General features: G+C 40.1%; 2 protein-coding genes and 1 pseudogene across 9 annotated transcripts in view; 1 reads left to right on the top strand and 2 right to left on the bottom strand.

The window, feature by feature from the left end:
• The window catches only part of bchs (WD repeat and FYVE domain containing 3 bchs), a 42,322-nt gene extending 25,710 nt beyond the window's left edge, over positions 1-16,612 (top strand). For 6 of the 8 annotated variants that reach the window (XM_074093532.1, XM_074093528.1, XM_074093530.1 and 3 more), the window contains 15 exons: positions 155-373; positions 1,250-1,401; positions 2,781-2,908; positions 3,471-3,705; positions 4,105-4,331; positions 4,557-4,810; positions 6,013-6,255; positions 6,735-6,917; positions 7,718-7,979; positions 8,292-8,567; positions 9,420-9,617; positions 10,806-10,969; positions 11,816-11,917; positions 12,960-13,128; positions 14,062-16,612. In XM_074093532.1, the coding sequence (XP_073949633.1) occupies positions 155-373; positions 1,250-1,401; positions 2,781-2,908; positions 3,471-3,705; positions 4,105-4,331; positions 4,557-4,810; positions 6,013-6,255; positions 6,735-6,917; positions 7,718-7,979; positions 8,292-8,567; positions 9,420-9,617; positions 10,806-10,969; positions 11,816-11,917; positions 12,960-13,121 (2,805 nt within the window). In that variant the 3' untranslated portion in view covers positions 13,122-13,128; positions 14,062-16,612. The remainder of the gene's footprint in view (positions 1-154; positions 374-1,249; positions 1,402-2,780; positions 2,909-3,470; positions 3,706-4,104; positions 4,332-4,556; positions 4,811-6,012; positions 6,256-6,734; positions 6,918-7,717; positions 7,980-8,291; positions 8,568-9,419; positions 9,618-10,805; positions 10,970-11,815; positions 11,918-12,959; positions 13,129-14,061) is intronic. The other 2 variants (XM_074093527.1, XM_074093524.1) reach the window with 1 other exon arrangement.
• Positions 16,613-19,645: 3,033 nt separating this feature from the next.
• On the bottom strand, positions 19,646-23,810 carry LOC141431759 (uncharacterized). The gene is made up of 3 exons (XM_074092937.1): positions 23,608-23,810; positions 22,299-22,497; positions 19,646-19,903 (listed from the first exon to the last, which is right to left on the bottom strand). The coding sequence occupies exons 1-3, from the start codon at positions 23,808-23,810 to the stop codon at positions 19,646-19,648; spliced, it is 660 nt and encodes a 219-aa protein (XP_073949038.1).
• On the bottom strand, positions 20,941-22,050 carry LOC141431616 (uncharacterized; annotated as a pseudogene).
• Positions 23,811-23,902: the final 92 nt, after the last annotated feature.

The raw sequence follows: 23,902 nt of genomic DNA, 5'->3' as shown, positions 1-23,902 counted from the left end.
TGTCTTGGATAAGTCTTTATTAGAACATCTGGCTATAGTTGGTTTTAAATAAAGAACACATTACCTCACTAGCCACATCTGTGATTATGCTGCCATAATCTAACTTTAACCTTCAAAATGTTCAAACCTAATGAGTGTCCTTATATTGTCACAGAGAGGCGAAATATCAAACTTCCAATACCTCATGCACTTGAACACTCTGGCGGGGCGATCGTACAACGACCTAATGCAGTATCCCGTGTTCCCCTGGATATTAGCCGACTATGACTCTCTGGAGTTGGACCTGAATGATCCTGCTACGTTCAGGGACCTCACTAAACCCATGGGAGCGCAAAGCTCTGCCAGGCTCGAGCAGTTCCGGAAACGATACAAGGTATAGTTACTTAGTTACTCTTGTCTGCCTTTTACCTGTGTAGTGGGTTATCCTACAAATATTATACTACAAACACGAAAGTTTGTGAGTGTGTATGTATCTTTGCTACTCTTTCACGCTGAAACAACCTAAAGGAATTGGACGAAATTATGTGCAATTTATTTAATAATTTATTTTATTTATACCGAAAAAGTGTAAATTTCCCACAGAAAGTAAGCAAATTGCGGGTAACACGTCGCTTCGCACGTGTAAACCATTAGATCCAACCAGCAGTTGAATTGAACTTCCACGAGTTTACTAAATTGCTCGTTTGCCATCCAGTCGAAAAAAAAGAAAACTACGGGAATTCACAAAAATTATATTATGGTCTTCACTGACGTTGCACTAAATTAAACACAGCCGTGCCGAATAAGAGCTGGTTCCCACTTGTCGCATGTCGGGTCCGGACTTTAATCGGATGTTTCAGTGACAGAACATTTTATATGAAGCTATTCACACTATCTCGATACGATTTTTTATAGAAATGACTGACATCCGACACGAAACGGATCCGATACCCGGGCCAACAAGTGGGAACGGGCTCTTACTTGAATCTAAACCTAGCAGTTGAGATTTCTAGATTTTCTCTCGATGCCGTGGGATTATCGGGATAAGAAATAGCCTATCCTATGTTATTCCAGATTCAGCTATCTGGATACCAAATTTCATCCAAACTCGTCCAGTCGTTATGCGTGAAGGAGTAACAAACACGCACACACGCCTACTCACAAACTTTCGCATTTATACAATTAGCAAGATAAGATTATGTCACACTAAGATGTGTAAGATTACTATGTAACATTGGAAAGAGGTTTGTTTAACAATTGATCGTCTTAGGAATGGGACGACCCTCACGGCGAGACGCCGCCGTACCACTACGGCACGCATTACTCGTCGGCCATGATCGTGTGCTCCTACCTGCTGCGCATGGAGCCATTCACGCAGCACTTCTTAAGGCTGCAGGGCGGCCATTTTGATCTCGCTGACAGGTAACGTGTTGTTTATTGAATTAGGCGTTACTTTGTAGAGGTAACTAGAGATTTGCAGAGGTAAGCAAGGTCAAAATTCTTTTTCACTTGTCATGCTCATAAAGTTGGTATTTATGCTGGATCTAGGTGAAGTAAAATTACTTTTTATGCTCTAGTGCATAAAGTAAAATTTTCGTCTAAGTCCAAGGTAATCAGGTGTAAACTAAATAGCCATAAACAAAAAGTTTCTATATATTTTTTTACTAATTTTTATTTTATGTAAAACTAAAAATCAATCAAATCAATAAAAAAAACAATAAAACTAAGAAATTAGAATTATATAGCAATGCATGAAAAATAAAAGGTGCTTACCTAGTAAGTGAACTATTGTTTCCGCAAATAAGTTCCTCTCAATCGAAGTGAAAAGCAGAGTAGAAAACTCGAGCATTAAACCCAATTTCCCCTCGACGTGTCTATCCACCCTCGCCGTACCGGCTCGGGTGGCTATACGAACGTCACGGGTAAAATGGCATGTTTTATGCTCTTGTTGTACAATCTACTATTCGTTGTTTTGTTTCTGACCACTTTGTCACGAAATTATTATTGTCTTAAAATAAATTTGGTGCCATTGTTTGTCTTTCTCTGTGTAACTAATTTTTAACTAGAGTAAAATTAAAAATGCAAAAAAAAAAGAATTTACTCCGTCACTTTTTTCGGGGCCAAAAACAAATCAACGATAAGAATATTGACCCAGCTATACCTAGTGCCATCCACGAAGACGCGTGATTTTCTCAAAATTAGACATTAATGACATTGTAATAAGAACCACGGCACGCGTCATCGTGAATGACTCTACCTATACGTCTATGCAACAAATGTGTGTTCATGCAGCTCTCACCTCCACAGTGGAAGAACACACACAAATCACACTAACTCAACTATCACCACCACCACACAACACTGACGCGTTTAAAACTCAACCAGATTTCATCCTCAGAGCGTCACCACCGTTCACCGAGATGTTTATCCATTTTAACATACATACATCTTCTTCTTTTTCACTCTTTCACCACCCAATGCTGAGTGTAGGTCTCTTCTAATGCACGCCATTCTTCCCGGTTTTGCGCCTTTCGCATCCAGTCCTTTCCGGCCACTCTATCAAGGTCGTCGGTCCAACGCATCGGTTGCCTGCCTACATTTCTATGCCCTACTCTAGGCCTCCACTCAAGCACCCGACTACCCCACCTGTTTTCCTGTCTACGGCATATATGGCCCACCCACTTCCATTTTCTGCTAGCGATCACATGAGCTATGTCGACCAATTTCGACATACATACATGTTCAGTCTCAATTTTTTCGCTATCCATTAACGTAATAATTATTCGTGAGTTTGTTTCCAGGATGTTTCATTCGGTGAAGGAAGCTTGGAACTCGGCGTCGCGGCACAACATGGCAGATGTTAAGGAGCTCATACCGGAGTTCTTCTACTTGCCCGAGTTTTTGCTCAACTCTAACAACTTTGATTTGGGTGAGTTTCAATAGTACAGTGAATTGTATTCTGAGTAAACTAAGCTAGTTAATTTTTTTTGTGGTTATAAGAGACCATCAATCAATGAATCAATCAAATCAGCCCACATCCACTCACTGCTTGGTAAATTCTTCATTTTTAAATAAATTATAAAACCATTTATTTTGGGCTACTTGGCCAGACAATAAATACCTTACAGACTAACATAAATATAAACAATAATATTTAAAACTAATTTGGTGACTAAGTTGATAAGGTCCGCCCGGATTGCTACCACTATCTTGCTCGCTAATCCTGCCGTGAAGCTCTATGTTTTTCATATTATTTTCTACCTGATACCAGTACCCAGCCAGGTCTTGCGAAAATAGTCTTAACAGACTCATGCAGAGACGGACAACGAAGCGAAGTAGCAACTCTTAGCGCCATCTAGTGAGGTAATATAGAAAATCCAACATTATGCATCGCGCCATCGAAGTTTCTCAACTAGGACATACGAGTAATACAGAAGGGGTTTCCTTTTGAGTTAAGGAAACTTCAAAAAGAATATAACCGTTCTCTACAGGTTCAAAACAATCCGGCGTCGCTCTCGGCGACGTGGTCCTCCCCCCGTGGGCGCGCGGCGACCCGCGAGAGTTCATCCGCCTCCACCGCGCTGCGCTGGAGTCGGATTACGTGTCGCACAGGCTGCACCATTGGATCGACCTCGTGTTCGGCTACAAGCAGCAGGGACAACCTGCCGTCGATGCTAACAACGTGTTCCATCATTTGTTCTATGAAGGCAACGTTGATATTTACAAGTAAGTAAACGCCACTGAAAACATCTTCGAGCAGTTTTAAAAGAGTCTTACTCAAAATTTCACCAATATAATATGTATAGACTTTATAAAAACATCTTCAAATGGACGCGAAATGTATGTCGAAATATCACCGGTAAGCTGACGTATTAATGGCAAATAGTTGTTTTTTTCTTTAGTCAATTATATTTATCTTGCTGGCAAAATCTTCACGTACTCGCCACTCCTGTTTCTGGCAGTCATGTTTTTGCCATCTCGTTTGAAAGGCACATGTCGTAAATCCTACAGCATATGAGCTCAACATATTATCGTGTTCTTTAGTAGGTTAGCTTCTCGGGAGGTAAAAGGTAACAACATGCGATATTACGATGAAAAAAAGCTCTGATGTATAATTTATTTCAGCATTGACGATCCACTAAAGAAAAATGCTACGATCGGTTTCATAAACAACTTCGGCCAGATACCGAAACAGCTGTTCAAGAAGGCCCATCCCAGCAAGAAGATGTCACAACGCAGCTCCACCATATTGGACCCGAATAACATCATCCCTTCGCAAGGAATAACGCCGCCTGAGAAACTGTTTTTCCACAATTTGGAGAATTTAAGGCCCTCGCTGCAGCCTGTTAAAGGTCAGTTAAATGATAAAGATCGCTCGGAATAGTTCCGTTGGGATGATAAACCTTAAGGCTTATTGTATATCTTCTTTGCACATTTAAAATTGTACCGAATGAGAAATATATGTCGTTATCTACTCGGCCTTCACTACATTTAGGGTTTAATCGTCGTAAAACCACTTGCTAACAACGTACATGCATATTAAGTTGTTCTATTTTTCGATTCTACATTTATTTCAGAGGTGAAAGGCCCGGTGGGTCAAATACTTTACACCGATAAAGCTATCCTCGCCGTCGAACAGAACAAAGTTCTAATGCCCCCCGCCTACAACAAATACGTCGCGTGGGGCTTCGCGGACCATTCCCTGCGCGTAGGCAACTACGACAACGACAAGGCTGTGTTCGTGTGCGAGAGCGTCGCGCAATCCTGTGGCGAGATACTGACGTGCGTCTGTCCGAGTGCGAAGACTATTGTTACTGCTGGGACGAGTACTGTGAGTTCAGTAATCATTTAGAGCGATTATTCGCCGCTGTCATCGATAAATTAGATTATTTTAAACTAATTTATAGGTTATCTGGCACTTATATAAAAAATATTTGAAGGTTGCCTGGAAGAGATCGCTCTTATGCGATAAGGCCGCCTATTGTTTACCTTGTAGTTTTCTTTCTGTGTACCGGTTTTCTGTATCGCTTACTATTTCTGGTGTACAATAAAGAGTCATTGTATTGTATATATTATGTGATTCGGTAGACATGAACAGGACCAACACTGTCAGTAATTGATAACTGGTCGTTCACAATTATATTTAAGTAAAACCCCCACACTTTAAATTGCAGACTGGATCATGCACTTAGTAAATAATTTAATACTTTTTTTTTCAACGTTTACAACAAAATGTTAATGTCACTCATGCTGGTACGATATATGAGCCTTAACTAACTGAATCCCGTAGGGTTGGTCCTGCTCACATCGCCTGTATCATCCTGTATCCCTGTCTGGTGGTCTGGCACTTTATAACAGAAATATCGGTAGAAGAGTGAACAAAGTTCGATATTATTTTTTTATGTTGCTAATTCGTGCCGCTACATTATCGACATTTTAACCGTGCCAAGTTACAGAATATCTCGGCTTTCGAGATGACTACGTTCAGATGACGACCGTGCAGTGGACTTACAATATCTATAATTTCAAGCACCTTATTCAATATCCATTCATTCATTTTGTTGTATTTCGTCACTACTTTGAAAAAATCTCGTATCTAAAATCAATATGTCAACAAAATGGAACCTTGACATAATGTTCATAAAGTTCACTCAGAAAGATTATCTATTTTGAGGTACGAGTTTTTTTTAACGTAGTGACGATTTGTGCGCCTTTGTGAATGTGAATAAATGCGTGTTTACCTTTACTTGCCCGAATTTCACTTGTCATACCAACGTTTGCCATAAAATATATATAACCGTGCTGTTTTCAGGATTTTTTTTAAATGTCATCATATAGAATGTAGTAGGTTAGGTTAGTTTATTATTAATTCTGAAGAAATTACTATTTCAGAAATAAATTACTTTATGGCAAATGAAAATTCCAGAAAACGATACATGCGGGCATATAAAATTCGGGCAAACGATAGAGAACCTAATAAATGCCTTCTTTCTTTTTTTTTCTTCTCGCGATAACATCTTGTTTGGATTCTAGGTGGTGACGGTGTGGCAGTACTGGGCGCGTCGAAGGCGCCTGACGGTCAAAGTGTGTCTGTACGGTCACTCGGAAGCAGTGACTTGTCTCGCGGCCAGCCCGGCGTACAACCTCGTGGTTAGCGGCAGCCGCGACGGCCAGGCCATCGTGTGGGACGTCGAGCGCGGCTTGTTCGTGCGGCAGCTGTCGCCGACCATTGCCGCGCCGCCGCCTGTGTCCGCGCTCGCTATCGATGACCTAACGGTGACTATGTATAGGGCGTACGCTGGCCAAAGTAGCTGTAAGTGGTGGATGGCAGGCCTCCACTAGATGGACTGACGACATCGTGAGAGTTCCGGGCAACCGGTGATTGATATGTGATATTTTCCAAAGCGCTCAATACCCAAATTTCATAGTTGGGGATCGTTCTTCGGAATTGTTAGATCATTTTCCCAAAATCGTTATTTCCTTTTTTTCCAACTATGGTTTTTTAAAACTGAAGCTTATTTTCACAATCGCACAAATTTTGTTACCAGGACATAATGATTTTGGGAAAATGATCGAACCAACCCTAATAGACATTATCATTCACTTGGCACACGTGTTTCGTAGATTTTATCTAAATATTGTATTTTTTTATATTGTACTGCAATTTTTCTGAATAAATCATTATTATTATTATAATTCATATAATTCGTGCCAGCTCTTATGAATCGAGCTGTAATAGTCTAGATCGTTTCCAGGGCGACATAGCGACGTGCAGCGGCAGCTACCTGTGCGCGTGGGACATCAACGGGCGGCCGCTGGGCGCCGTGGACACGGGCGGCGGCGGCGCCGCGCAGGTGCTCTGCTGCGCGTTCAGCGAGACCCGCGAGTGGGACCCGCTCAACGTCATCATCACCGGCTCCACCGACGGCGTCGTCAGGGTAAGAGCCTGTTAACTGACACATCAAATTCTTTACATTCTCTCATATTTAAGGTGCGGACATACTATTAAAACCCGACACCACTCCTTGCTTGCGACACGGCATCCAACGCGTGTCAGTACTAATCAGTCCCATATATTCATTTTGGTCAGTTGCAGATAGAAACATGCGTCGGACGACGTGACGGGGTGTCGCGTTTTAGGAATGTGTGTGACCATGAAATATTTTTTTACCAGCTTTTGTATAAAATAAAGATATTCGTATTTTATTTAAATAAATAAAATACGAATATCTTCCCAAATGCGGGAAAGTTTTTTGCGGCATTCGATTTAATTGCTACAGTATTTCAATGCACGCGTTCACACAAGAGTGCGATTACGGGATCCGGTGATAAAATGGATCCTGCAAAATGTGTCATCTGATTTTGAGACTACATATCGGTCCGGTCGTTCAATAAAATGCTGGATCCGATTTAGTGGCAACAGTGTTTCAATACTTGCATTCACACAAGCTCGTAATAAGAATCCTGCAAAAAACCAGATCCGCACCGGAGGATCCTACAAAGCTGGGCAGCCATGTGAACACTATCCGGTTTTGCAGGATCCAATAGTTAGATGCAACAAAACTTGACTCTAGCAAGTCGACCTAATTGTTTTAATATTGAGGATTCCTTTTAATTAACTAAATGAGCATTCCGCAATATAGCTCCGTCTTTTGTAACCTGGTAGTTTAATTTGCATGCATCACATTTCAAATAAAAGATGTTACATTATTAGTTCATCAACCTTACCCTCTGACAGATGTGGTCAATAGACTATGTACCTGAAACAATCGGGGATCAAACGAGCGGCGAAGCGACCAGCGTCGAGCAGCCCACAACAAGCGTAAAAGAGAAGGAAGACCACAGCCCCTCCGTGCAAGAGAGTGAGGAAGGGAAATCCGAGAGCGAGATGACGTTCGATAATGAAGCGAAAGTCGAAGACGAGCCGGGAAAAACTGAAGCTACCATCAAAAGGGTCGAGGAGTTGGTTAAGCAGATGAGTCTCTCGCAAGACAATGAAGGTTAGTTGTTTTAGCAGTAAGTAATACCAAATTATTGGAAACAATGTTTCTTAAAAAACAATTATTTTAGATGAAATTAGACTTGGATTCGGACATGATGAACAATAATATTTCTTTATACCTTGATACTTCGCTAAAGGTTAATGACTTAAGAACCATTGCACATCAAGTTACCAGTGGGGGACCAATGGTCCTGGCAAGTACAGTCCAAGCCCTTTCGTTTTGAGTGGAGGCCTGTACTCTGCAGTATGACGCAAACAGGCGGTGATAGGTAGGTAGGTGATAGCTCTAATCAAATCACATTTTTCACAGGGGAGCTAGTCAAATCGGCGTCAGAAAGCTCACTATCCGACGCTTGTGAGACAACCAGCGCTAAGGAGTCGGCGCGCCGCCACGACGACAAAGACGTCTGCAGCGACACCGACACGCGGTACGCGGAGGAGCCCGTCGACTCCTGCGACGAAGCCAAATGCTACGACAACGACAAGGATAACGAAAACGAGAATGAAACGAGCCACCCGAAATTACAGAAGCAGGGCAACGTTGTTATGCGGCGGAAGTCTAAGGGGAATCCGCTTTTTAGGAAAAGTAAGTGATAATGTTTCGTTAGCCAATAGCGTTACATCAACGGTAAACAAAGCCGCCATAATATCGTTTAAAAAGGCGACGATATTTATGCACGCTTTTGTTGTGTCAGCTATTAGTGCTGGTGGTACAGTCACCAGCATTAAATATCTGCCACAGCGGAGCGTGCAAAAATATCATCTGACACGTCCTTCCGGCCCTAGAAATAGAGTCGTATTAGATATTTATGCACGCTTGTTGTGTCAGATATTGGTCAGATATGGCGTGCTTTGAGTGGGCAGCAGGTTACGCAGCACTAGTAGGTACTGGTGGCGCGCTGATGCAGCGCAAAGTACAAACTGCCTACCCTGAAATCGACCCAAAGCTTGCCAATATGTACAGGTTATATCTAACGTTTTCGTCGGGTTGTGATAACTTGAATGGAATCAATATTCCTTCAAGATAGATGTGGTCAGAACCTTATTCTTACATCATAACATGGTCTTCACATTGCGTGGGGAAAATTCAGTATAATGAATACCGAACTCTCACTCGCTTATTTGAAGTAGCCGTAACTCGCTGTCGCTATTTGTGTGCCTTTGTAATCTAAAATCAGTACTAAACTGACACACTACACGACAATTGAAAAGATGACAACCGTGCTAGCTGTTATGTTACGAGCACGATAATATTTTTTTGCAATTGCGCAATAAATGAACATTATTGTTTTAATTGGTAGCCCTGCCTTTCCGTCTTGTATTTTTTTATATTATAGTAAATACCTACCGGTGGTAGATTTTTGTAACATTCGTAAGTGCTTGTGTTGCCTTAATTGAATAAATATATTTTTATCGTATTTTGTATATCCTCTTCAAGGTGGCGGCAGCATAGGCGACTCTACGGAAACAGGCTCGCTGGAGGCTACAACGGGGCAGTCGGCGGAGGCCGCTCCGGAAGGCGGCCTTCGGACCAGCAAGTCCGACACGAGCCTCACTGACTCTTTCGTGGTCGTGTCCGCGCCCGCCTCGCCGGCTCCCGTTGAGAGGGCCAGCAAACTCGCTAATCCTGAGACCGGTAAGCATTTGACGGAATTGGTTGACATTAACACGATACGAGTTAGGCTGCGTTTACACCAGAGATGTGTGAGAAATGTGTTTTTCATGAACCAATAGAAACGCTTCATTTACCTATCCTCGTTCAGCACAACTCTAGTGGATACAGTTGAGCTCCACCTTGCTGTCTTGGTGTGTCGTCCAGAGCTCATCAGCTCAGCCATGTTTAGGTGATTAATCGAGCGTTGTAACCGCTCGGTAAACCTCATTGCCATCCATGTTTATTGGCACAACGGAATTACAAGTTGCAAGTATTTTGATCATGCTAGATTTAGCAAATGTATTGTATTAAGTTTTCATAAAATTTAACCCTGAGCATCATCTCTTTTAACCCTTTTAAAGGCCCCGCCAATTTAGATACGCTACAACAAAATGAATTATAATTTTATATTGTTTACCTACGAAGGATTAATTAAAAACAAATAATATTTTTCACGATTTCAATTGTTTTTGTACCATGTTGATAGTTTAGCAAGGTCGTATTTGTGTACATTTATGTGGTCACTGTATGCGCTATGCCTAAAATAGTACATTGTGTCTTAAGGGCGGTAAGTGAGGAATTACGAACGAGATTCTATTAGAAGCCCGAAGTCGAAGACTGAGGGCTTTAATGAGTCGATGTTTGTAATTCTAGTACCACCCGTGCGACATACAATGTTTTTCATCACATTTGCAAGTAAAATTGTATATTTGTAAAAGAAAAACCAATATTTTTTCAAAAATTGCCGATACCGCTGAACACGCTCTTAGCAGCGCCAGCTCCGCGCCATGTGCATCCGCAGCCTGTGCCCGACCAGCACGCCAGCACGAGAAGCACGCCATGCAGTAACAAACTCATTTACCGACCTTGGGCTTCATGACAAGAAAATTAGTACGGGCAACGACTCATTTACCGACCACGGGTTTCATGACTAGCACATTAAAGTCGAGGGTTTTATTTGGGGGGTTGCAACCAAGGTAGCCTGCATATTACGACCCTGTTTACGAGCAAGTGTGATGAAAAAGGGTTAACAATACTTGCCGAAACGGTAGTAGTTTTTCTTGTTACTAAAATCGATAATATGGTTCCTAAGATCAGATCTTCGTATGTCTTATAGTTTCAGACTTTCCCATACTGACCGATCTAAATGTTACGCTCTGTATATGGCAGTAGAAGGCGAGCAACTGAAATGGCAGCGGCGCCTAGTGCTGCGCGGCAAGCTGACGATGCATACGGCGTACGAGCGACGCGACAACGCGTGCCCCGCGTCTGTGACCGCGCTCGCCGCCGCGCGCTCCGGTCGCGGGCTGGCCGTCGGCGACGCGCGGGGACGGGTAAACCAAACCACATTTGTCTTCTATCTTATTCTATGTATACCTACTATACAGATCGCGTGAATATATTTTTTTCTATCGTGTTTCGTCGAATAATTTCGTTATCTTCTTTAATTAGTCTCAGTAGAAAGCAAGATAAATATGAACTTTTCCGAAAAATACGATGGCTTCACTACATCTGTTTTTTAGTTTCATTTTCTCAAACTTGCTTGGAAAATTTCGCTATCTATTTGAAATTAGAAAACGGGAAGTGCGTCATTTTTAGGAGTTTTTAAATGTATTGAAATTCGTTATTTCCCGCTTCTCTAACTTTTTAAAACTTCGAACAATTTGATTTTTTTGCGGGAACTAGTTTTCCCAGTTGAAATTTAAATAAAGCGCATTTAAGTTCACCAGTTTAAGCTTTAAGAAGTAAACAGACAAGTAGGATTACTTTCAGCCGTTTCTCCATTGGCCAACTTAAATTAAATAAAGGTAGTGCCACAAGAGTTGAATTGAATGATTATACACACAGCTACATCAAGAACCGAATGAGTAAATGTCAAAATCCTGCTGTTTTCTTTAACCTTAATCTAGGTACCAGTTTGAAGTCGGTTCCTCAGCATGAACCAGGAGGAGTAATAGAAGCCCATCAGGTAGACGACTATATGTAGATCTACTATCCGGGGAGTAGATCATCTACTCCTGCTGGCTAGTGCTGAGGCACCGACTTCAAACTGGTACCTAGATTAAGGTTAAATGAAAAAGGCTTATTTTACATGACATGTTCTTGTGTACCTCAACTCTGGTGGCGTGGCACTACTTATAATTCTTTCGGCTACTGTGGACACTCATTTCGTTTGTTAGATATTCCGCTGGTCGGCCCCGGATACGTCGAGCGCGACCAAGGGCGGCCCGGCGGACCACTGGATCCGCGACGACACGGCGCCTTACTGTACACAGTGTCAGGTTAGTCACTCAATTGATTGTTCAGGTATCGTTGCATTCATAAATATCTAGTTTCATGAAAACATTACAACAACAACAATAACAACATTATTATTATTTCACAAACATTACTTTGGGTAGTGTTTCATCAGTTTGTTGACAGGCAAATTACCATCTTTTATGAAGAAGGAAAAAATACATACAGTCGAACATAGAACCTCGAAAAAATTGCGAAACTGAAGTGGCAATGGGCGGGGCACATTGCTCGCAGGACTGATGGCCGATGGGGTCAAAATGTTCTCGAATGGCGTCCGCGGACCGGGAGACGAGCTGTCGGTAGGCCTCCAACAAGATGGAGCGACGACGTGGTTAAGATCGCGGGATTGCGGTGGATGCGAAAAGCACAAGACCGGTCTGAGTGGAGAGCCTTGGGGGAGGCCTATGTCCAGCAGTGGACGTCTTTCGGCTGACATGATGATGATGATGAACATAGAACCTCGCCCTTTTTTGAACTCGGTTGAAAATTAAATGAAGTTTATTCCAGACACAAGTCCATAGGTACACAATCGAATAGAATAAATTAATTAAATCTTGGGTTAAAATTTAATGAAAATAATATAAATTAATTTGAATTAAATTTACAAATCAAATTGAATTAAATAGAATACCGTATGAGAACTAAAAAACCAGTAACTTTGCCGTTTTCACCTTTTCACAAAATTGTATTTGTGTTTTGTACCTAATTTTGTGAATAAACATTTTTTTTATTAATTTAATTTGAGATTTTGTACTTTGAAACCACAATGTCGAGATGTTTTAGCTATACTAGGGCCATTAAAAACGTCCGAACTGAGTTATAAATCATTTGAAATGTACCTCTCTCTCGCACTCACAAGCCTTATGAGACTGCCCTATAAGATTAGATAAGGTTAGAAAGGTTACACAACACCAGGGCAGTCCCATAAGGCCTATGAGTGCGAGCGAGAGGTATCTTTGATTTATAAGTCAGTTCGCGCGTTTGTAATGGCCCTAGTATAGTAATATTGTTGGGCGCTTACGGCAGGTCCGTTTCACGGCGCTGGAGCGTCGGCACCACTGCCGCGAGTGCGGCGCGGTGTTCTGCGGGCGCTGTTCGCGCTACGAGGCGCCCGTGCGCCGGCTGCGCGCGCTGCGCCCCGTGCGCGTCTGCCAGCGCTGCCACGACGCCATACACGCCAAGCAGTAGCCCAAAGGTGCGACTTACCGTCAGAAACCGGTGTTTTGGTAGAACTTTTGACCTGACATAGCGACTGCTTGTCAGGAAGTTTAATAAAAAATCAGGGTTTTACAAAAATACCGTGGGAATTCCGAAAAATAAATCGTGGTTTTCATTGACGTTGCATTAAAAACAACCATGACAAATTTAATAGCTCTAAGCCCAACGGTTGTTATTTCGAGATTTTATTCCTATCCCGTGAGAATATCGGGATAAAAGTAGCTTCAGTGTTATTCCGAATGTTCAACTATCTACATACCAAATTTTGTCCAAACCGTCCAGCCGTTTTAGTTTCAAGGAGTAGCAAACATAGGTACACACACACTCACAAACTTTATTTATAATATTATATAAGTAGGATTGTTTTGGGAAACATACAGCACAATTTGTTACCTTTTATTTTTAAATAATACATCAGCCGAAACGGCTTCCAGTAATAGTATATTCATATAACGAAAACCTTTAGGGTATTTCCCGTTGACATAAATTTATGAAATGTGGCAAAAACTTACATTGCTTGAGAGCCTAGTGCTTTAATGAAAAAATCCGCAAATTCATAAATAACAAAAAATGGCTTAACTTATTTTTAAACTTGTACGAAACTGGATGCTCGAGTCCAATCACACTTGGTAGATTCTTTGGCCAAATCATAAAATAAAGAAAATACAAGAATCTTTAAGCCTTCTTTTGCCCCTTGCTTGTACAGTTAACTATAAAGATATCGATACGGTCAAAGTTATAAAAATATGTATACACGACCTTAGTGTTCAGTTTAATTTAAATTTCCTAATTTCCAGAAATTTCCAAGAACTTTTCGAACTTTTTGGAAACTTTCCGCAACGTGCACATTTGTACTTGTACCTTTTTTAAAGAGTTTCAGTTTTATTAATAACTTATTGTATCTCTCTAGGTTCATGATCCAGACCCCGTATCTAATGACGCAAAGGAACAAACAGCAAATCCATTATTTATAACAACTTGTATTGTCATATTTGCTTGGAATCAAAACGATTATGCGCTACGTAGATAAGAAGACAGTGATAATTTTTTATTAAGGCTTTTAAGTGTAAATGTTTGAGCAAGTATTTATTTAAATACTGCAGCAGAATGAACAATTTTACATGTCAACATTATGTTAATTAAACATATATTTATGTTGCTACGGCACAGTGTGCGTGAAATGACAAAATTTATCTGTTTTGTCTAAAATGATACGGTACTATTATTTCATGTGTATTTCAGACTCGAAAATAATTTAATAAATGTGGGATTATTTCTTATGGGACCCATTAAATCGCTCCAGAGAAATTCATAGACAGGTGTAAATTTCTCAAGACGTAAAATACTTTAATTCCTTAAATTAAGAGCTGATTGCTTAGAAAACAAAATATTATGGACAAAATAAAGAAAATAAGTAATTTTACATGAATTATAATTACTGTAATCTAGTCAAATTATAAGTTTAACCCAAATTATTACTCAATAATCTATTATATTTCCCTTTTTTCGAATATAAACTTACACTGTTCTAAATTTAAATAAATTGTAATACTTACATATTCAATGGATGTTTAGACTCGATCTTTGTTAGTGATATTTTATGTATTCGTAAATATGACATTTCACATAAAATATCGGTATTTCTGACGATTGATATAGACTTTGTTGTGTTACTAAGATATGTTATTTAATATTATTTATGTCCCGCAATGCTAGCTGACGAACAATGCTAAGGCAAGACAGTTGCCCCAGGAAATGCAAGTTTACCCCTTTATTTTAGCAGTGATTAATCAATTATGCGTAATTACAAAAGTAGACTGGATCTTTGTCAGGCAATCGGACATTAATACCTATAATAAAATCCATATTTTCCGGTAAATTCCTGTTTTATTTTATTAATATTAGTGCAGGCTGTGAAAGTTATAGAATTTTAAATTAGTCAACTATAAATATTGATTTACTTAACGGAAAATTTAAAATAATATTTCAATACAATCACTATAGTCTATTGTTGATATGTATAATTATACTTTTATGACTATTTCTTTTTACTTTGTTTTTTTAGAAATTCACGTTTATCGATTTCATACATTTTTGAGATAATTTTCATTTCTAAAAATAAATTTAACTATTACCATCAGGAGACCCACTTGCTCGTTTGCCATCCAGTTGAATAAAAAAAAATCCAATTTCTTATTTGCTGCGATGTATTCGGTTCTTTAGATATGCAACTGTCTGGTGTTAGCTTAAATGCAGAAAAGCTCATGTGCTGTTCTTTTGATAGAAAATAATATCATGATAGTGGAGTGGAGTCGATGTTTCCCGTGCAGCGGTATAAAATTTGTATGTATGATAAAAACTAAATAACAAAGTTTATATCTTCTATTTGGTCATATAGTTAATTTCCATGTCTAATTAAATCAACTCATGTTATCACTTATAAGTTATTGATAATTGATATTAAATCGAATTAATTATTTGTTTACTTTATGTGGTGCTTTTGATATAATTATTAAAATCACTCTACATCAGTATTAGTAAGATAAGAGAAACGTGGATTGAATTATTTACATACGATTCCTATATTTAAATTAGATCTCAACTTTAGTATCTTTTGGAATTTTAAGGTCGATTTATTTAGAAGTTTTTTTGGTCATTTTTAAACGACTGATGAATTCGTTTTGAAGACATGCCTCGCGCAGAACAGTCTCCAATTTGTGATAATTTATATTATTTTGGATTCGGTTTACGGCATATTTATTTAATTGTTATTAATAGTCTAGTCACATATGTATGCACGTGTTGTTGTGTTACTTTGTGTTTTGCATTGTAGGCATAACTTAGCACTGTTTCGTTTGATAGATATTCCACGTAAATGTTTTACACATTCCTAAAAGTATACCATATTACATTTATTTTTCAAGTTCGTCCTGTCTGAACCAAGCAATGAATTAGAAGTCTTCATATTATCGTAATTTATTCACGTCAATGTCATAACATCAGTAACACAAAATAGCTTGAATGAAATGAATGTCAATATAATATACTATAGGTAGAGTCATTCACGATGACGCGTGCCGTGGTTCTTATTACAATGTTTAATGTCTAATTTTGACAAAATCACGCGTCTTCGTGGATGGCACTAGGTATACCTACAGTAATGTTTTTAATTTAAAATGTCGTTAATGTTTCAATGGTAGCTTTCTATATTTGTAAAAAGTTAAAGTATTAATGAGCAGAAAAGAATTCTTTAGATTGTGCGTGCAAGAACAGCTTGTTCAATGATATTAAACCGTAGTTATGGTCTCGCATTTAGATACAATATCGTAAGCGTACTCGTAGTATTGTATAGAAAAATAAATTTACAGACAATATATAGTAACGTTGTTTAGGTAGTACGTAGGCACTGAAGTTTATGCCGTTAACTAATGTATTCATGTATAAATGAATAAAGTGGTGCAGCAAGCAAATAATTGTTTTTTTTTATTCTATTTACTTTCTGTTTATTTGTAACGTCAGACGGTGCAAGACTGAGGAAAAGGAGCTAAAATAAACAACAATATTTCAACTAAACATAATATTTATTCTTCATAATATTTGAACTCTCATTAGGTATCTAAAATATCTACATTGTGTGCTGATATTTACATGCTTTTAGACAATGATAAAAGTCACTGTAGAATATACAAACCATTCAACAAATTTCGAAACAACGATTAGTACAATTTTTCCAAGAGTAAGTGAATTTCTTTATTGTAAATACATGGTCATGAAAATAGGATTCACATTTTTTTTTAAGCTATGAGCCATGTCGGGTGTTAATACATATTTTATGTACTTATTTTATATGCAACAGCGTGCAATTAGACATTATAAAATACGGTGCCGTTGGATTATTTGAGTGCTTGTACTACGTATGACATCTCATAATTTATATATCACAATATTATGTATAGATACATACATAATAACTAACACGGATAGTCACAGTTGATATGGCAAAACCATACTGTGGCTGGCAAATTATAAGGTCTTAATCGAATCTACTGAGTATGTGTTTGTTTTATCTAAGGATTATTTAAGTACTAACTTTTTATTTTATTATAAAATCATTTTAGCTCGCGAAATGTCAGTAAAAAAACTATGCAAAGTTTGTTAGTGATATGCCTTTACGATACCTAATGCTATTGTTAAAAAAAGAAGGCAACTTTGTCAAAAGACAACCTGGAATGTATGGGCACTGTTACTGAATTAGTTAACACTTTCACTGTCCATTGCTTTCGCCACTGTCATGGGTCGATACGTCAGTGCATTACAGTAATTAGTAGACGCGGCAGAGCTAGTTTAAGCGCACAATGCACGGGCCATTAGTGTTAAGTGTCCAGGAGGTCCATCTTCGGAGCAGCCTTTTCGCTCCTCAATTAGATGGCTTCTTGGAACTGGTCGTTAATTTGTATGGATATACTTTTGAACTAAATACATACTTAAATTTCTTGAAGGCTAAACCGGTAAGCAAAGTAAAAACTTCATTGTATGAACTTTCAACTAAACATGGAACATTAATGTAATAAAATAGCTAAATTGTGGTGACATTAATCTTTCTAATGAATGATAAAATTCCTTGGGAAGATGACTTTCTTGTAAACCTTAATTATGGTCAAGTAAGAACAATACAAAAATAAAAAATAACAGAATAACATTAAAAATAATCAAGACATAACACGTAAGTACACAAATTCTTGTTTAAGTATTTCGAAGTTGTTACTGAAGCATAAATTACAATCCGGCCGTACAGCACGGCGGGAAATCTCGCATAACCTCGCACCTATTAAATAGATTCACGAACTATAAAAAGTAAAGGTTCTACAAATTTACAAATATTTACAAAAAAAAACGAAAAAATATCCAAACCCTATTATAAATAAGTCTGATTATGATTACAGATAAATACTGCATTGTTCGTGTTGTTTGTTGCGCCGTGGCTGGAACAACGCACCTGGCTCTATATAATACTGTCCATGGACGAATATAACGCGAACTAGTTCTAACTTACGTATTGTACGAATATAATTATATCCAAATAGTGTGCGGCGCAAAAGCACAGTGCGATATACTATGTAAAGAATTAAGTACAACATTCGCATAGTCACAAGTGAAACGCATTGGTCTCCTATGTGGTGTCAAGTACCCAGAAGGACTACAGTTATTAACTACACTCATTAATGGGCGATATAGGATATATTGCTTCAGACTCAGGTTTGCGAGCGGCTGCAGCTCCACCGCGCGAGCCCTAAACAGTCGCTAGATTCGCTTGAGTACATTTTTATAATATAAAAATATCACGAACTAGTCTTATACATCGACGAAGGAACCTGCATCATACCTGACCGGGCCAGGCGAGTCAGATTTATCAATTATCCTACTAATATATCACTTCATATTTTAAGTAGACAAAACACCGACAGCGTACAATTTCGTTAATAAGCCAATTTAGGCGTGCATAGATCTGATAATTTGGTGACATCAAAACACTTACTTACGATAGAAGACAATCAGCACCAACATACAACTTGTCGTTCTTACTAAGCGTTTGATTCGATATAAGAGTGCGGGCAACATTCAACAGTCAATATATTTATAGAGGATATCATAGTTATAACGATTACGATAATACTGTGCTACACATAACGTCTTTAATCAGACGAATTGAGCATTTCACGTTGATGTTAACTCAAGCCAGCAACAGTCTGTTCATTTGTAACAATCTAAGACTTCATATTTATACGCCTTTATTTATTTAACTTAACTTCTTTAGAATCAGCCCGTCTACTCTTTTTTTTATAATCTATAACAATCAACTTACATGTTTCGTCATCGGGTGCCAGACCCTGGGGACTAGATTGGCGTTTGATCTCATAAAATCACCAACAGTTCCCTCTTTAAGTAATTAGGATATTGAAAATTAAGTACTTCACGTATTTTCCCACGATATAAAAAATGTCCCCGAATAGAAAAGGAACATGGAATTCTGTAACTTGATCATTGTCTGTTTTTTTTATGTAACATGAGAAGAAATTAAGCTCTTATCAGTGTCATAGTCTATCAGACCTTATCTTGTTGTCTCTCTATACAAACAATTTAATTGTTCACGGGTTTCGCGGTTGACGAATGAAATTCCATCTGGCAAACAGAAACTACAATTATCGACCTCATTAAGCTGGCACTACACTTCGTGTTCCGAAGAAGTGCAAGCTGAGACTACTACAACCAATATAATTATGTTATAATAACAACATTACTAAATATCAATCAAGGTTGTCAGCTTCGTTCTTTCCCAATCGCTATGTCTCACGTGGGACATAATCAGCCGTAAGATATGTTCTCCCGCTCATTCTCAAAAAGCTCCGAAGCTCGGTTATTTTCGGACCACAGTCGGTTTCTTCTTCATCTTCGGGAATAGACGTAACTCTAGATCGTCATCGGAGGTGGAGTTGTTACCGTCGCTCGCCATCTACATGGGTGCCGGCGTGGGGGAGGAAGGGGTTGGTGGAGACGTGTCCGGCGAAGGATTGCGCGCGCGCGGTGGCGGCGAGCGGCGGCGCGCGCGCCACGCGGCCCAGCCACGCGTCCGGGTGCGGCGCGCCGGCCGGCAGCGGCACCGGCGCCACCGGCACCGGCTCCTCGGCCAGCTGACGCAGTCCCAGCGACAGCTGCTGGCACATCGCCGCCACAGGGTCTTCGGCGGTGCTCGGCTGCAATGATGACAGTGCAATAATTAGTGATGCTGCTCGCTGTGGTTATTGTTGCGATATTTTGAACAATTTGCATGAGTTCGATCCCGTGGAAGAATAAAAAATTGGCTAGCCCTCTTTGACGTTGAAAATACATTTTCAACCTCCTGCTTTAGTGCACCCCTATTGACCCGCAAGGAATATGTTTGTTCGTTTGTTTGTTCATACTTTATTGTTCAAAAGGAAATACAAAAAGGTATATAAAAGGTGGTGTGTATCTGTATTCCTAATTACAAGTCTCTAGTTCCAGTGGTTTAGGATTTGCGTTGTCTGTCAATCAGTTAGTCATTTTATAGATACAGAAAATTGGGACTCAACTCCTTTCTTGACAAGCTAAAAATATAATAATAATAATTATTATTATTTATTCAGAAAAAATGCAGTACAATTTAAAAAATACAATCTTTTGATAAAATCTACGTAACACGTGTGCCTGAACTAAGGTTACTAAGTGAACCCTGTATCTCAGGCTAACGATCATATTTACAAACTAAAATAATCACATAGTAAATAAACAATGTACACGGTATATGGAACTTGTTAGATTAGCAAATTTAAGTCCGCAGCACCTGTACTATGACCACAAGGTATCTTATAGTGTATGCAGGTCGCACACTTAGGATCCTCAGTTTTCTTTGGGCATTCTTTTATTGCGTGACCTTGGTTGCCACAGTGGCCGCAGGTGTAGGCAGAATCCCGACATGATTTGGCCGCATGCCCATACTGCTGACACGTGTAGCATCTTGTGACCAGAGTAAAATCTCTTACAGGGCAAGATGACCAATTCACAAAGACCCTGTCTTTCGTGACCAGTGTTTTACGTATTGATGCAGTTACTTCAATTTCGTAAATACAAGTATCAGCGTCTTTTTTGTCCGACTTATGGCTAAGCTTGATAGAGCTTAAGAACGATTCGAGACTGGTATTTAGAAGTTTATCTGCTAGATTTTCAAACTCAAAACTCAAACTCACAACATTTATTGACAAGAAAACACACTACATCACAACAAAAACACAGTAAAAACATTTTGATGGTAAAGACAGGTAAAGACTTCTTTCTCCTGCATAGATACGGGCACGCCTATAACAACCTCTTTTACGTAAGTTTATGAGGATCATCAATCGTAAGGCCTGAGTTCGTAAGCTGTACTGACTGCTTAAGCTTCATGATGTCCTCCTTAGTATCGGTACTGATAATTACACCGCCGTTCTTTGTCTTGCGAAGGCCTCTCACTTGGAGTTTCATCTGTTCAGAGCAGATAAGCTTTTGGACCAGGGATTTTGTCTCTTCACTTGACTTTTCCTTGTTATTCCCACTTGTTAAATGACCACTGAATTGAAATTCGTTGGCTGGATGAAGTTATTGGTACCTTTTTTGACCATGTCAGCAAAAGAAGTTCCCAGAGCCGGTTTTGATGACTCCTCTATAGTATGCTTGAGGCGCTGGGATAGATCTGTAGTAGGTTTCGACGACTGATCAATGCTCATCTTCAGGTCCTGGAGCCGCTGGGATAAATCAAGTTGGCTTTTGAGGGTCTGAATAGAAGAGTGGGCTTGGACGGTTCTCAGTTTCACAGACTGATAATGAACTGCCATTTGAGATGTACCGTGAGCTACTTTCCGGCACAAGTTATTAATGCGCAATTTCTGTTCTGCATTCAATTTCCCTTCGGATGCGATAGAGCACACCTCGTTGAGGCACTGTTCAATTGACGACATCCAGTTCGACAGTTCAGGAGTTGAGATAACTTCGGGCATGTCGTCATCGTCCTGACTGGGCGCTGCAGGCCCAGGGGCGGCGTACTCGGGGAGTGCGAGCGGTCCTCGCACTCCGGTTGAAAGGACTATTTTCCATTTTTATATAACTTCTAAGTATTATTACACTTTAGAAAACATTTCAAAGAACACACTAAGCACAGTATGACACAGATTACGTATCGGTAAACAAGGTCACGACTCAGCAAAGTGATTATTTATTAATTTTAAAGAATATTCGACACGTCTAATCGCGATGCGCAATAGTAAAATATAAAAATACGACTGGCATAAAATAGTCTTATACTGGTGTAATGCAATACAGAATACGGGCAAGCGCAAAACGAACCTTTTGTAAGGGTCTCCCACAACCATCGACGCGACGCGGACTCGCTTTAGCTGATCAAAAACTCATGTCCACGCAATAAAAGCAGGCGACGCGAAACGACGTTTACCAACGGGAAGACGTCTTTTTCGCTCTTATTGCGTGGATATAAAGCGTTTTTTGGTCGGCTAAAGCAGATTCCACGTCGATAGATGTGGGTAGACCCTTAACCTGCGTTGAAATAAATTCACGATTAAGTTCAGATTTAATTCTCACCTGTGCAAATGTGTCGGGCTGCGGCGTAACATTCGCGAACGGGGAGGGCTGGGCAGGCTGGGCGGCGTTGGCAGAGTGGGCGGGCTGCGTGGGCAGCGTGGGCGGCGCGCGCGGCGGCGAGCCCAGCCCGGCGCGCGTGCGCTCCAAGTTGGAAGGCAGCTCGCTGATGCGCAAGGACATCTGCCGCTTGAACGGAGAACTGGAAACGAGAAATCATCCTTTATATAGGTCCAGCGCTCGAAATATGGTCATAGCGATAAAGCTGAAAATGTTGAGCTTTATCGCTGAAAAAAAAAACCGCTTCAATTTCGGCAAATACCCTTTTTTTTCATTCACTCTAATGTATTTTATTTGTACCACTGCCACGACTGCTATTAAATGAGATTAAGAAATCAGCTTCCAAGACCAAGATCATTCCCGCAAGCAGCCATCTTGACGCTGCTGCTCGACGCGGCGACTTTACGCTACTTTTTTGAGTCGCGGGAAATTCAAAATCACATTCAGATTTCGGTGCAAACGAGCGACGGGCGACTGCATGTGGCCGCACTTTGAAGATATTGTATGTACACTATGATATGTAGGTAATTTATGCAATGATTGTAATTTCTATATTCAAATCGCTCCAATTTTTTTTTATTGTAGCTAGTAAAAGCTAGAGTTTTGTGGTGATTTTTCTTGATAATATACTAACAAGACGGACGGATGACCTGTGGCTGTATTGTCTAACGCTCTGATGTTCGCAATCGCATTCACCATCTCTTCTCCCTCATCTTGTACCGTATGACAGAATGAAAATGATGAAAACGATGGTGTGCAAGTGTGTTAAGACAACAAGGCCTCTGGTTACAGCGCGCGCTTCTCGTAGATGTGGCGCTTCAAACGAAGCAAGTGGGCCGCCTATAACGGCGGACGTCCTACGGCTGAATGAGATGATATTTACGTGCTTGACATCAAGCGAATCATCTCCGAAGCGTCTCAGACGTTTTTAACCAGTGTGCCGCGATGCGCTGAAACTGTATGCTGCATTGAAACACGAATAAGTTTAATTAAAAAAATAGTACGAAACAAATGATGCGTGGCGTTTGCAATTCGTACCTAAAGGTGTCAACGAGACCCTATTAATAAGCGCCGCTGTCCGTTATGTTATATGTACATATTATGGTATACTGTACGGAACCTCTACGCGCCAGTCCGACTCGCACTTGCCTATTTTTTTACTGGTGTGTCGTGAAACTTTGATGAACGAAGTCTGCAGTTAAAACCAAAAGGTTGAAAACGCCTGCCCTAGAAGCGCTGCGTAATTATTGACCTGTTATTGAGATGCGCGAAGCCCCGGAAGGAGCCCTGCCGCTCGAGCAGGTGCGGCGCGGCGTGCGGGCGCTCCACCGCGAACGGGTTGTGCGCGTAGGGCGCGGCGCGGCCGCCGGCCGCAGCGCGGGCAGCGGCGGCGTGTCCGCCTCCGACACGCGCCGAGATGTTATCGCTACAAAAACAAAAGTTTTTCACTCGCATGTTCGTAAAGTTCGTGTTTATGCTGTATCTAGGCGACATAAAATCATTTTTTTGCTCTAGTGCAGTAGTGGGCAAACTTTCGTCATGGGGGG

This window comes from Choristoneura fumiferana, chromosome 10 (genome assembly GCF_025370935.1).
Source record: "Choristoneura fumiferana chromosome 10, NRCan_CFum_1, whole genome shotgun sequence".
NCBI lineage: Eukaryota > Metazoa > Arthropoda > Insecta > Lepidoptera > Tortricidae > Choristoneura > Choristoneura fumiferana.
This window is presented reverse-complemented; position numbering and strand designations above follow the sequence as displayed.